Genomic DNA, 13,132 nt, shown 5'->3' on the forward strand with positions numbered 1-13,132 from the left:
TTACTTTCAGATTTTTATTTTTAAAGCATTATTTATAAGTAGTTTTTGTTTTGCTTAGTTTTCCTCTCTAATCATAGAGCTGCTTATTTGCAAAGGCCAACACTTGGGCTAATTTCTACTTCCCAAGTTATTACTAATGTCTAGTTGCCACTGGCATTTTAGTACAAGGCCTTCCATTCATTTTGTGGTTTATGCAAATTTCACATTTGTAATCATATTGTACTGTACTTAGAATTTTTCACTTAAGATTATACCACAATCTTTAGCCATATAATAGTTTTTCATTTTTCTTCTGTTGTGAGCAAGACTAGACTGCCTTAAGCACAAAGCTTTTACGTTTTAATTTAGCATAATTTCCCTAGTATACATTCCCAACAATTGAGTCAGGGTCAAAGAATATAAACATTTCAAGGACGTTATTACTGACAAATAGCTTTCTACAAAGTTATGTTACTTTACTTTGCCATAAGCAATCAATTTGTCAGATGAGAGGGTTTTTTAAAACAGATAAATTTAGTTTCTTGGCATCAAAATTGGACTACAACTCCCTCTTGTGGTGACAAAAGTATTAGCTAAAAAAGAGAAACCAGTCTTACCTGAGAAAGCATTCTAGTCTCCTGTTTCAATTTCTCTGCTTCAGGAAAACACCTCTCTAATAAATAAAGTTCTTCGAGTTCTTCATTTCTCCTTTCTAGATCCTGTTGCACAAGGACAGATACATTGATCTGCTCTTTAATTTTAGCTTTTTGTTTCACAATTAGCATCTAAAACATGTGGCTAAATATATAACTGTAGTTCCAAAATGAATATTAAAATTAGTTTGAATATAACTGATATCTCCAAAAGGTTTCATCTGAAACAGTGGCTTACAAAGTGTGATCTACAGACTCTCGGTGGCTCTAGAACTTGGGATCTGTGAGGTCAAATCTATTTCCATAATAATATTAACATTATCTGACTTTTTCATCGTGTACCTATTTGCACTGATTGTGCAAGATGGTGTGAAAGTGCTGATGTCTTAGCACAAATCAGACAGTGACCCCAAACTGTACTATTTCTACGGGGAGAGGTGAAGGGAAGGAACCAGCTTCACAAAAGAATGCCCAGATGGACGGGCACAGTGACTCACAACTGTAATCCCAGCACTTTGGGAGGCCGAGGCACGCAGATCACGAGGTCAGGAGTTCGAGACCAGCCAACATGGTGAAAACCCGTCTCGACCAAAAATACAAAAATTAGCCAGGTATGGTGGCGTGTGCCTGGAAGCCCAGCTACTCGGGAGGCGGAGGCGGGAGAATTGCTTGACCCTGGAGGCAGAGGTTCCACTAAGCCAAGATCGCACAACCACACTCCAGCATGGACGACAGGGCAAGACTCTGAATCACATTAAAAAAAAAAATTTTAAAAAAAGAATGCCCTGATGAAGAGGTGAAAAATTATTAGTTGTATTAAACCTCAACCCTAAGTACATGTCTTTTTAATATCCTGCTGGATAAAATGGGAAGTAAGCACAAAGCTCTTCTGTTGCATATCAAATGACAATACTGTCTCGAGAAATGCCACTTGTGCAATTATTTGACTATTTTGGCAGACATTCTCTCAAAAATGAATCATTGGAGTGTGTTACTTCAAGGATATAACTCAAAATATGTATTGCCAATGATAAAATTCAAGCTTTCAGGCAAAAATTCAAATTTTAGAAAATTTGTATCTATCACTGTAAGCTTAAAAGTATTCCAATCTTTAAAAACTTCTGGTTTGGGCCTGGCATGGCAGCTCACATCTGTAATCTCAGCACTTTGGGAGGCAGGGGTGCATGGATCACAAGGTCAGGAGTTCGAGACCAGCCTGGCCCTGTCTCTACTATAAATACAAAAATTAGCCAGGCGCAGTGGTGAGCACCTGTAATCTCTGCTACTCAGGAGGCTGAGGCAGGAGAATCACTTGAACCTGGGAGGTGGAGGTTGCAGTGAGCTGAGATCATGCCATTGCACTCTAGCCTGGGTGACAGAACGAGACTCTGTCTCAAAACAAAACGAAAAAACTTCTGATTTGTTTGGTGATTATACTAATGTATGTGATTTTTGATAATGAATAATAAGTTACATCAACATTTGGAAGCAAATAATTCAGTGAACCAAACCTTTTCAAGCAAGCAACACATGATAATGCTAAATCATATATGAAAACAAGATCTATTCAGCGGGTAAGACAGATCAATGTTTTAAAATAACAGAGTATGAATAGTTCACTGATATGGTTTCATATTGCACATTAAGAAACTATGACTTGTAGAGTTTTGATATAGTATCAAAGAAGAATATCCACAATTATCAGAAAGGCTATTACAATATTACTTTTTTTCCAATTGCGTAGCTGTATGAGGCCAGATTTTCTTTATATGCTTCATACAAAACAACACATTGCAACAGATGGAATACTGAAATAGATATGAGAATCCAGCCGTCTTCTGTTAAGTCAGATATCAAATAAATTTTTAAAATGTAAACAATGCCATTCATTTCAATTTAAAAAAAAAGTTGTTTCTTTAAAAATGTTCATGTATTTACTTGTGTTTAATAAAGTTTATTTTTATCAACATGTAATGTCTGTTAATGTAAGCAGTTTAAAATTTTTGTTTTAATTTCTAATATGGTAAAATATTGATTGATGTAATCCACATAAACATAAGCTCCTTGGTGGGCGGGGGGGGGGGGCGGTCTTCAGTTTTTAATAGTAATGGAGTTTGGTCTTGAGACCAGAATATTTCAGAATTACTGATCTAAAAGATTCTAGTGAAACAGATAAGTGAAACTAAAAAAGGAGAGGTAGAATTTGAATATTTTGCTTTTTTTTTTTTTTGGTTGCTGTTAACTTGTCTATAAAATGGATTCACATATGCTTTAAGGTTATAAGCATAGGCCCTTTAGCAAGACCTGCTTAGATCTAAGTCTTGACTATGCCACTGATTAGATGCTTAATTTCTCCGTACCTCGATTTCCTCATCGGTGAAATCTAGATAACAATGTCACTTATTCTATGATAGGATTAAGTTCATGTAGGCCTAATTATTACTGGTAACTATGGACTGAGAAGGACATTAAATGACAATAGATCTGATAGGCATAGTTTAAAGTATTCATTAAGAACATTATTAATGTTTATTTACTTTTGCTTCAAGTCGATTCCATTTTTCTTTCTCAATTCGTTGTATTTCAAGCCTTTCCATTTCTTCTTTCTCATATTTCAAACGGGCTTCCTCTAAAGAACCAAAAAAAATTTTTTTTCTCAGTGAACAGATCACTGCATTTTTAAGCCCTTAAAATTACTCCTAATATTTTCAAGATGTAGTGGTGGAATCTTTTATAGAAGTCACAGTCTTTATTACATGGTAGATATGAGAAAAGTGTCAGTTCTCCATTCTTCAAGAAAGTAACTACAAGAAAACATCAAACAACCCCATCAAAAAGTGGGCGAAGGATATGAACAGACACTTCTCAAAAGAAGACATTTATGCAGCCAACTGACACATGAAAAAATGCTCATCATCACTGGCCATCAGAGAAATGCAAATCAAAACCACAATGAGATACCATCTCACACCAGTTAGAATGGCGATCATTAAAAAGTCAGGAAACGGCTGGGCATGGTGGCTCACGCCTGTAATCCCAGCACTTTGGGAGGCTGAGGTGGGTGGATCACAAGGTCAGGAGTTCGAGACCATCCTGCCTAACACAGTGAAACCCCATCTCTACTAACAATACAAAAAAATTAGCTGGGAGTGGTGGCAGGCGCCTGTAGTCCCAGCTACTCTGGAGGTTGAGGCAGGAGAATAGCATGAACCCGGGAGGCAGAGCTTGCAGTGAGCCGAGATTGCACCACTGCACTCCAGCCTAGGCAACAGAGCAAGACTCCATCTCAAAAAAAACAAAAACAACAAAAACAAAACAAAACAAAGTTGGGAAACAACAGGTGCTGGAGAGGATGTGGAGAAATAGGAACACTACTGTTGGTGGGACTGTAAACTAGTTCAACCATTGTGGAAGACAGTGTGCGATTCCTCAAGGATCTAGAACTAGAAATACCATTTGACCCAGCAATCCCATTACTGGGTATATACCCAAAGGATTATAAATCACGCTGCTATAAACACACATGACTCCCAGCCATTGTCTCTTCTTTGCTTTTTGTGGAAATGGTGTAGGAGTGGCTCCCTGGAGCACTCATTGTAGCTTTAGATGTGCTTCCTCTCTGCAGCGTCAGCTACTCGGGCTTACTATTCCCCTATTTGAGAATATTTATTCAATTTGAGTATATTTTTGACCTGCCAGGTATCTGTGAAACAAAATAACTCCTACTGATAGCTTCTTATCAAGAGTGATTTAAAACATCCATCATCTACTGCTGAATGTTAAAATAAAGGCTGAGAGAAATTACCGTTTCCCCCCCCCCCAAAAAAAAAGTAACATGACTCAAACTTTCTGGTCCAAAAAAAAAAAAAAAAGCCCACAATAATATTTTTCTTCTCCAAAAGGTTTATAGCAATCCAATAGTGATTTTAACCAATAAAGTACGGCAGACCTATCATGGCAATGAAGAGGAAGTCAAGTCTTCAGAAGACTTCCATAATCTTGTGACATCTACATCTTCAGATGCAATTACCTTAATCTTCTCCTGCTCTCACTATTAAAAACAAAATGTGAAGTACATATTGAAGAGTATTAGTTTAATCCAATATAAATAAAACATGCCCCAAGATATAGATCCTGATACTGTATTCGTATCAGGAGTCACCTAAAAAAAGGATGTATAAAATTATACACAAAAAATCAATATGGAACCTAGGAACAGTCTTTTAAAAACCTATATCTAAATACTCAGATTTTAAAAACCACTTTTTGGTACTTTAATTAATAAACACTTTTATCAATGTTTAATTTTTTAACAAATAAAATTAGTATTTTAAATTTGGTAAATAAATATTATTAAACTGTAAAAATTTAGGCTGCTCTACATATTTCTTGCTAGTGTATATTTCCCACATTTAATGAATTTGAGTTTCAGAATTTTTACCGAACAATCAGCACCAGTGCTCCTAGTTTCATCAGTAAATATAAACACTTCAAGATAGGGTTACCAGAATTAGCAAATTAAAACATGGGATGCTCAGTTGAATTTGAATTTTAGATGAACAATAAACATTTGCTGAATATGAATTCTAAATTTCTCTTCAAAGAATAAGTCAGTATGTTCAATTCTTTGCTTTCTACTTTTAAATTAAACTTCCTCCTAAAGCAACCTTTTTCAACTACCTACTCCACCCCGACTCATTCTGATCACCTGCTCCACCCCGACTCATTCTGATCAGCTGCTCCACCCTAACTCATTCCGATTTCCTGCTACCTGCTCTGTCCTGACTCCCGCCAAAGCGCTTACCCGTCATTCTCTTTAAATTAGCCAGTCGGAATTAGTTTAGCCTGTGCGGTCTAACCCTAGCCAACAGGGGAACAACACAGCAGCAGGGGCCACATGCGCCAGGGATAAGAACCCCTTCCCCTCCCTTGTCCAAGTGTGTGCCCACCATTGCTCCATTGGTGAGAGCGTACCCTTCTATAGAAGTACCTTGCTTTGCTGAGAATTAAAAAGAAAATTTTATATTTGAGTACTATTTCTTTTACAGCACCGAAACTTTAAACAATTTTTTTTTAAAGTTAAGTATGTCCCAAGTATTGCATGGGGCAAATTATCGCAAATTATCCATTTGATTAACTGAAAGTTAAATTTAACTGGGCTCCTGTATTTTATCTCTGGCAACCCTACTTCAATATATATCTGAAAGAGACTGGCATGTACTAACATCTTTCTGGATACTTTCTAAATGATAGGTAGCTATTATAAAACAGATTAAAATTTAAAATTAAAGAACTTTGAAAAAATATTGACTGTACTACAGAAGGCCAACCTATCATGACTGTTACCTGTATATGTATATAGTATCACTATTTATTTTGTACCTTCCTCTTTCAGTCGTCTCTCTTCCTCCTCTTGTAGCAGCTTCAATCGTTCAGCTTTGGTGACTTTCTTTTTCTTACTGCCAGACTTAACAAAGTCCACATCATAAAAAAAAGCTATTAACATGCAAGTTACTTGAAAAACACATCTTTTCAAATACTAATTATGAAAAACATTTTTGCTTTCATAAAACCAGCCTTTCATGCATTCATTCAACAAATAAGACTGCCTATTAGTGAAAGCTTTGATTCAGTGCATTGAAGGACAAAGTCTGGGAACAAGAAAAATAAGAATATAAATTATTCGAAGGGTGACAGTGACAAGTACGTGTAATTTAAATAATTCTCATTCCCAGTTTCCATATCTTTAAAATGGTGCTAAAGAAAACCTCCTCTTGTTGTAGAGAATAAAGTAAAACATATGTAAAAGCAGTTTGAAAACTGTACGCTTATAAAATTGAAAAGTATTCTTTTTTTTTTTTTTTTTTTTTTGAGACGGAGTCTCGCTCTGTCCCCCAGGCTGGAGTGCAGTGGCCGGATCTCAGCTCACTGCAAGCTCCACCTCCCGGGTTCACGCCATTCTCCTGCCTCAGCCTCCCGAGTAGCTGGGACTACAGGCGCCCGCCACCGCTCCCGGCTAATTTTTGTATTTTTTTAGTAGAGACGGGGTTTCACGTGTTAGCCAGGATGGTCTCGATCTCCTGAACTCGTGATCCGCCCGTCTCGGCCTCCCAAAGTGCTGGGATTACAGGCTTGAGCCACCGCGCCCGGCCGAAAAGTATTCTTATGACTAACAGGTATACACAGAGTTATTTTGTAAGTTTGGAGGAAGGAGAGACTATTTTCAACAGTGAGGAGCGTGTAAAATGTTTATAGAGTAGGTGGTATTTAAATCTGTGCTCAAAGGATTTTTACCAGTCAGAGAACATATTCCAAGAAGAGGGAAATGCAGGTACAAGATAGGGGATTGAAAGAGCAATGGATGGGCCAACAAGTTCAGTGGGCCCTAGAAAGACTCCAAGAAGAGGTGAAGAAAATGAGAATATGAAAGAAGGCTAGAGCCTATGCCAAAGAGTTTGGACATTATTCTAAGAGAAACAGAAAACTCCTAAAAGTTTTTGAGAAGGGCTGTGGCTATAAAGAATATAATTTTGAAAATTAACCTGGTATTGGAGAAAAAAACATAAAGAGGATACCATTTTGGCAACAATTAACAAAATCCAATAAACTGAAGTCGTGGCAGTGTTTATAGAATAGATGTCATTTAAATTTGTGGCCAAAGGATTTTAACATTCAAGGGAAGATATCCCAAAAAGAGGGAAACAAAGGTGCAAGATAGGGAGCTGAATGGGCACTGGATGGGCCAACAAGGTCGGTGGGCCCTGGAAATGTAGAGAAGATCCAATAAATATTTTACAAGCTAACTTACTTAGTAATGATTAAAATTGGAGGCAAGGAGAGGAAAGAGTCAGGAGAGAGACTCATAGAGGGAGAATGGCATCCAGAACAGGTGAATTTGAATGAAGAATTGTTAAAAATACTTTACATATAATTAGTAGAAAATGCTGGTAGAGCATTCAGGCAATTCTTGCAGGCACTAGAACCGTAGAATTGAGGTTTAGCAAAGAGGTCACTGCTACAGAAGCAGCTATGAAAGCAATTTCTGTGATAACGAGTTCTCCTCCATTTTCACAGGGGAAAGCTAAAAAGAAGAGCACCATCTAAATTTGAGAAGAATCCATAGAAAGAGTGGCTAATTGTTGGGATGTATAGACTCTTGGATCTTCCCTTTTTGGTTCACCTTCTCTAAGATGATCATATTAGCTCCACTGGGATCTCCAATCCATTGCCCCTACCACTTTTTCACTGTTCATCCACCTCCTCCACACCTTCATTTCTTCCTTTCCCAGGTTAGATTTCACAGTTCATCGCCCTTATCGCTAACTTATATACCTCCACTTCCTCTGTTCTCCTCTTCCTCTAAAAAGCTCAGCTGGCTAAACCATAGTTCTAGTGAAACTCAATTTTCTATTTGTTCTGTGCTAGCAATACGAGCAGCAGAACCTTATCAGAGAAAAACACACATGGGCTCAAATTCATCAACATAATTTTAAAATAGACTCCAGATTGTGAATTTTAGCTCCAGATCGACTACAAGAACAAACCAGCAATCCCAAGAGGACCCACAGACACCCTGAAGGAAGCGAACTGCTCCTGTAGGACCTGGGAGACACCCGAAATACTGTGAGTGCCCGAACTGTGCAAGTGGGCAAGGGAGACCCTCCTCTCACAAACACACACCCCCACTGGAGAAGCTGAGGGTCTATTTGCAGGAGAAGTTTCCCACTTTACCTGGAGCTGAGTCAAGTTGGAACGCCGAGCGACATACAGGAGCAGAGGAAGCAGCAGAAAGGCCCTGGGAGCTCGCTGGGTCCCCAGGCAGCCCATTCCTGCCTGGCACCACAGGGATCCATTGGGAGGCTGGCCAGAGGAGCAGACGGTAAAACTCCATAGGGAGAAGGAATTCTCTAGCTGAACTTTGTAACAATTTGAATGGGACAAAAAGCCTCCTGGCCAGAACTTGGGGGAGGGCATGAATTGGCAAGCAGACTTCACAGGCAGTGGGGGAAAGCTAAAGTCCTTTTCTCTCGCAGCTGGGGGGCAGATAGCCTCGGGCAAGTTTTTAAGTCCATCTCACCCTTCGCCTGGAAACAGACTCGGGGTTGCTCAGGTGGCACAGTGGGAGTGAGACCGGCCCTTCAGTTTGCAGGGGAGCAGGGTGAGGCCTGTGACTGCCGGCTTTCCCCCACTTCCCTGACAACCTGCATGACTCAGCAGAGGCAGCCATAATCCTCCTAGGTACACAACTCCAGTGACCAGGGAATCTCACCCCATCTTCCACAGCAGCAACAGCAAGACCCGCGTAAGGAGAGTCTGAGCTCAGACACACCTAGCCTTGCTCCCACCTGATAGTCCTTTCCTATTCACCCTGGTAGTGGAAGACAAAGGGCATATAATCTTGGGAGTTCTAGGGCCCCACCCACCACTGGTCCCTCTCCATACTACCACAGAGGCTCTCTGGAAAGCACCACCTCCTGGCAGGAGGCCAACCAGAACAAAAACAGAGCATTAAACCACCAAACCTAAGGACCCTCACGGAGTCCACTGCACCCTCCGCCACCTCCACTGGAACAGGTCTTGGTATCCATGGCTGAGAGACCCATAGACGGTTCAAATCACAGGACTCTGTGCAAACAACCCCCAGTACCAGCCCGGAGCTGGGTAGAGTCGCTGGGTGGCTAGATCCAGAAGAGAGACAATAATCACTGCAGTTCAGTTCACAGGCAGCCACGTCCATAGGAAAAGGGGGATATTACTACATGGAACAAAAGAGTTTGAACAATAGCCTTCAGCCCTAGACTTTCCCTCTGACAGAGCCTATCCAAATGAAAAGGAACCAGAAAACCAACCCTGGTAATATGACAAAACAAGGCTCTTCAACACCTGGAAAAAATCACACTAGTTCACCAGCAATGGATCCAAACCAAAAAGAAATCCCTGATTCACCTGACAAAGAATTTAGGAGGTTAGTTATTAAGCTAATCAGGGAAGCACCAGAGAAAAGGCAAAGCCCAATTCAAGGAAATCCAAAAAATGATACAAGAAGTGAAGGGAGAAATATTTATGGAAATAGATAGCTTAAAGAAAAAACAATAAAAAATTAAGGAAACTTTGGACACACTTTCAGAAATACGAAATGCTCAGGAACGTCTCAGCAATAGAATTGAACAAGTAGAAGAGAGAAATTCAGAGCATGAAGACAAGGTCTTCCAATTAACCCAATCCAAAAAAGACAAAGAAAAAAGAATAAGACAATATAAACAAAGACTCCAAGAAGTCTGGGATTACGTTAAATGACCAAACCTAAGAATAATTGGTGTACTTGAGGAAGAAGAGGATTCTAAAAGGCTAGAAAATATATTTGGGGTAATAATCAAGGAAAACTTCCCCGGCCTTGCTAGAGACCTAGACATCCAAATATAAGAAGCACAAAGAAGACCTGGGATATTCATTGCAAAAAGATCTCTGCCTAGGCACATTGTCATCAGGTTATCCAAAGTTAGGATGAAAAAGAATCTTAAGAGCTGTGAGACAGAAGCACCAGGCAACCTATAAAGGAGAACCCCATCAGATTAACAGCAGATTTCTCAGCAGAAACCCTACAAGCTAGAAGAGACTGGGGACCTATCGTCAGCTTCCTCAAACAAAACAATTGTCAGCCAAGAATTTTGTCTCCAGCGAAACTAAGCATCATATACGAAGGAAAGATACAGTCATTTTTAGACAGACAAATGCTGAGACAATTCACCATTACCAAACTACCACTATAACAACTGCTAAATCTTGAAGCAAATCCTGGAAACACATCAAAACAGAACCTCTTTAGAGCATAAATCACGTAAGACCTATAAAACAAAAATGCAAGTTTAAAAGCAAAAACAAAAAACAAAACCAAAGTATACAGGCAACAAAGAGCATGATGAAAGCAACGGTACCTCACATTTCAATACTATCATTGAATATAAATGGCCTAAATGCTCCACTTAAAAGACATAGAGGCCAGAAGCAATCGCTCATGCCTATAATCCCAGCACTTTGGAAGGCTGAGGCAGGGGGATCACCTGAGGTGAGGAGTCCGAGACCAGCCTGGACAACATGGTGAAACTCTATACTAAAAATACAAATATCAGCTGGGTGTAGTGGCATGCACCTGTGATCCCAGCTACTTGGGAGGGTGAGGCAGGAGAACCACTTGAAGCCCAGAGGTGGAGGGTACTGAGATCACACCACTGTACGCCCACTGCCTGGGCGACAGAGAAAGACTCTGTCTCAAAATAAATAAATAAATAAATAAAGATACAGAACCATATAATGGATAAGAACTCCCCAACCAACTATCTGCTGCCTTTAGGAGACTCACCTAACACATAAGGACTCACATAAACTTAAAGGGATGGAAAAGCATTTCATGCAAATGGTCACCAAAAGCGAGCAGGGGTAGCTATTCTTACATCAGACAAAATAAACTTTAAAGCAACAGTGGTTAAAAGAGACAAAGAAGGACACTGTATAATGGTTAAAGGCCTTGTCCAGGCCAGGCCCAGTGGCTCACGCCTATAATCCCAACATTTTGGGAGGCCGGGGGAGGGGGGCGTGGATCATCTGAGGTCAGGAGTTCAAGACCAGCCTGACCAACATGGTGAAACTCTGCCTCTAATAAAAATACAACAATTATCCGGGCGTGGTGGTGGGTGCCTGTTATCCCAGCTTCTCAAGAGGTTGAGACAGGAGAATCACTTGAACCCAGGAGGTAGAGGTTGCAGTGAGCCGAGATCGCGCCACTGCACTCCAGTTTGCGCAACAGAGCAAGACTCCATCTCAGAAAAAAAAAAAAAAAAAAGCCTCGTCCAACAGGAAAATATCACAATCCTAAACACATATGCACCTAACACTGGAGCTCCCAAATTTATAAAAACAATTACTAATAGACCTAAGAAGACAGACAGTAACACAATAATAATGGAGGACTTCAATACTCCATTGACAGCACTAGACAGGTCATCAAGACAGAAAGTCAACAAAGAAACAATGGATTTAAACTATACCTTGGAAGAAATGGACTTAACAGGTATATACAGGACATTCCATCCAACAACTGCAGAATACACATTCTATTCAACAGCTCATGGAACTTTCTCCAAGATAGACCATATGATAGGCCATAAAATGAGCCTCAATACATTTAAGAAAATTCAAATTATATCAAGCACTCTCTTAGACCAAAGTGGAATAAAACTGGAAATCAACTCCAAAAGAAACCTTCAAAACCATGCAAATACATGGAAATTAAATAACCTGCTGAATGAGCATTGGGTCAAAAATGAAATCAAGACGAAAATTGAAAAATTCTTCGAACTGAATGACAATGACACCACCTATCAAAACCTCTGAGATACAGCAAAGGTGGTGCTAAGAGGAAAGTTCATAGCCCTAAATGCCTACATCAAAAAATCCGAAAGAGCACAAACAGGCAATCGAAGGTCACACCTCAAGGAACTAGAGAAACAAGAGCAAACCAAACCCAAACCCAGCAGAAGGAAGGAAATAACCAAGATCAGAGCAGAACTAAATGAAATTGAATCCAAAAAATGCAAAAGATAAATGAAACAAAAAGCCGATTCTTTGAAAAGATAAATAAAATTGATAGATCATTAATAAGATTAACCAAGAAAAGAAGACAGAAAATCCAAATAATCTCACTAAAAAATGAAATGGGAGATATTACAACTGACACCACTGAAATGCAAAAGACATTCAAGGCTACTATAAACACCTTTATGCATATAAACTAGAAAACCTAGAAGAGATGGATAAACTCCTGGAAAAATACATCCCTCCTAGCTTAAATCAGCAAGAATTAGATACTCTGAACAGACCAATAACAAGCAGTGAGATTGAAATGGTAATTTAAAAATTACCAACAAAAAAAAGTCCAGGACCAGACAGATTCACAGCAGAATTCTACAAGACATTCAAAGAAGAATTGGTACCAATTCTATTGACACCATTCCACAAGATAAAGAAAGAAGGAACCCTCCCTAATTCATTCTATGAAGCCAGCATCACCCTAATACCAAAATCAGGAAAGGACATAACCAAAAAAGAAAACTACAGACCGATATCCTTGACGAACATAGATGCTAAAATCCTTAACAAAATACTAGCTAACTGAATTCAACAATACATCAAAAAGATAATTCACTATGATCAACTGGATTTCATACCATGGATGCAGGGATGGTTTAACATATGCAAATGTGAAACAACACATAAACAGAATTAAAAACAAAAATCACATGATCATCTCAATAGATGCAGAAAAAGAATCTGACAAAATCCAGCATCCTTTTATGATTAAAACTCTCAGCAAAATCAGCATAAAAGGGACATACCTTAATGTAATAAGAGCCATCTATGACAAACCCATAGCCAACATAATACTGAATAGAGAAACCTGAAAGCATTCCCTCTGAGAACTAGAACAAGATAAGGATGCCCAC

At 39.3% G+C, this 13,132-nt stretch overlaps 1 protein-coding gene across 13 annotated transcripts in view; it reads right to left on the bottom strand.

Moving 5' to 3' along the window:
• The window catches only part of DNAI7 (dynein axonemal intermediate chain 7), an 81,499-nt gene that overhangs the window by 46,375 nt on the left and 21,992 nt on the right, over window positions 1-13,132 (bottom strand). For 10 of the 13 annotated variants that reach the window (XM_077953718.1, XM_077953716.1, XM_077953714.1 and 7 more), the window contains 3 exons: window positions 6,015-6,099; window positions 3,170-3,261; window positions 597-698 (listed from right to left, as the gene is read on the bottom strand). In XM_077953718.1, coding sequence (XP_077809844.1) covers window positions 597-698; window positions 3,170-3,261; window positions 6,015-6,099 — 279 coding nt within the window. The remainder of the gene's footprint in view (window positions 1-596; window positions 699-3,169; window positions 3,262-6,014; window positions 6,100-13,132) is intronic. The other 3 variants (XM_077953720.1, XM_077953717.1, XM_077953721.1) reach the window with 1 other exon arrangement.

This window comes from Macaca mulatta, chromosome 11 (genome assembly GCF_049350105.2).
Source record: "Macaca mulatta isolate MMU2019108-1 chromosome 11, T2T-MMU8v2.0, whole genome shotgun sequence".
NCBI classification, from domain to species: domain Eukaryota; kingdom Metazoa; phylum Chordata; class Mammalia; order Primates; family Cercopithecidae; genus Macaca; species Macaca mulatta.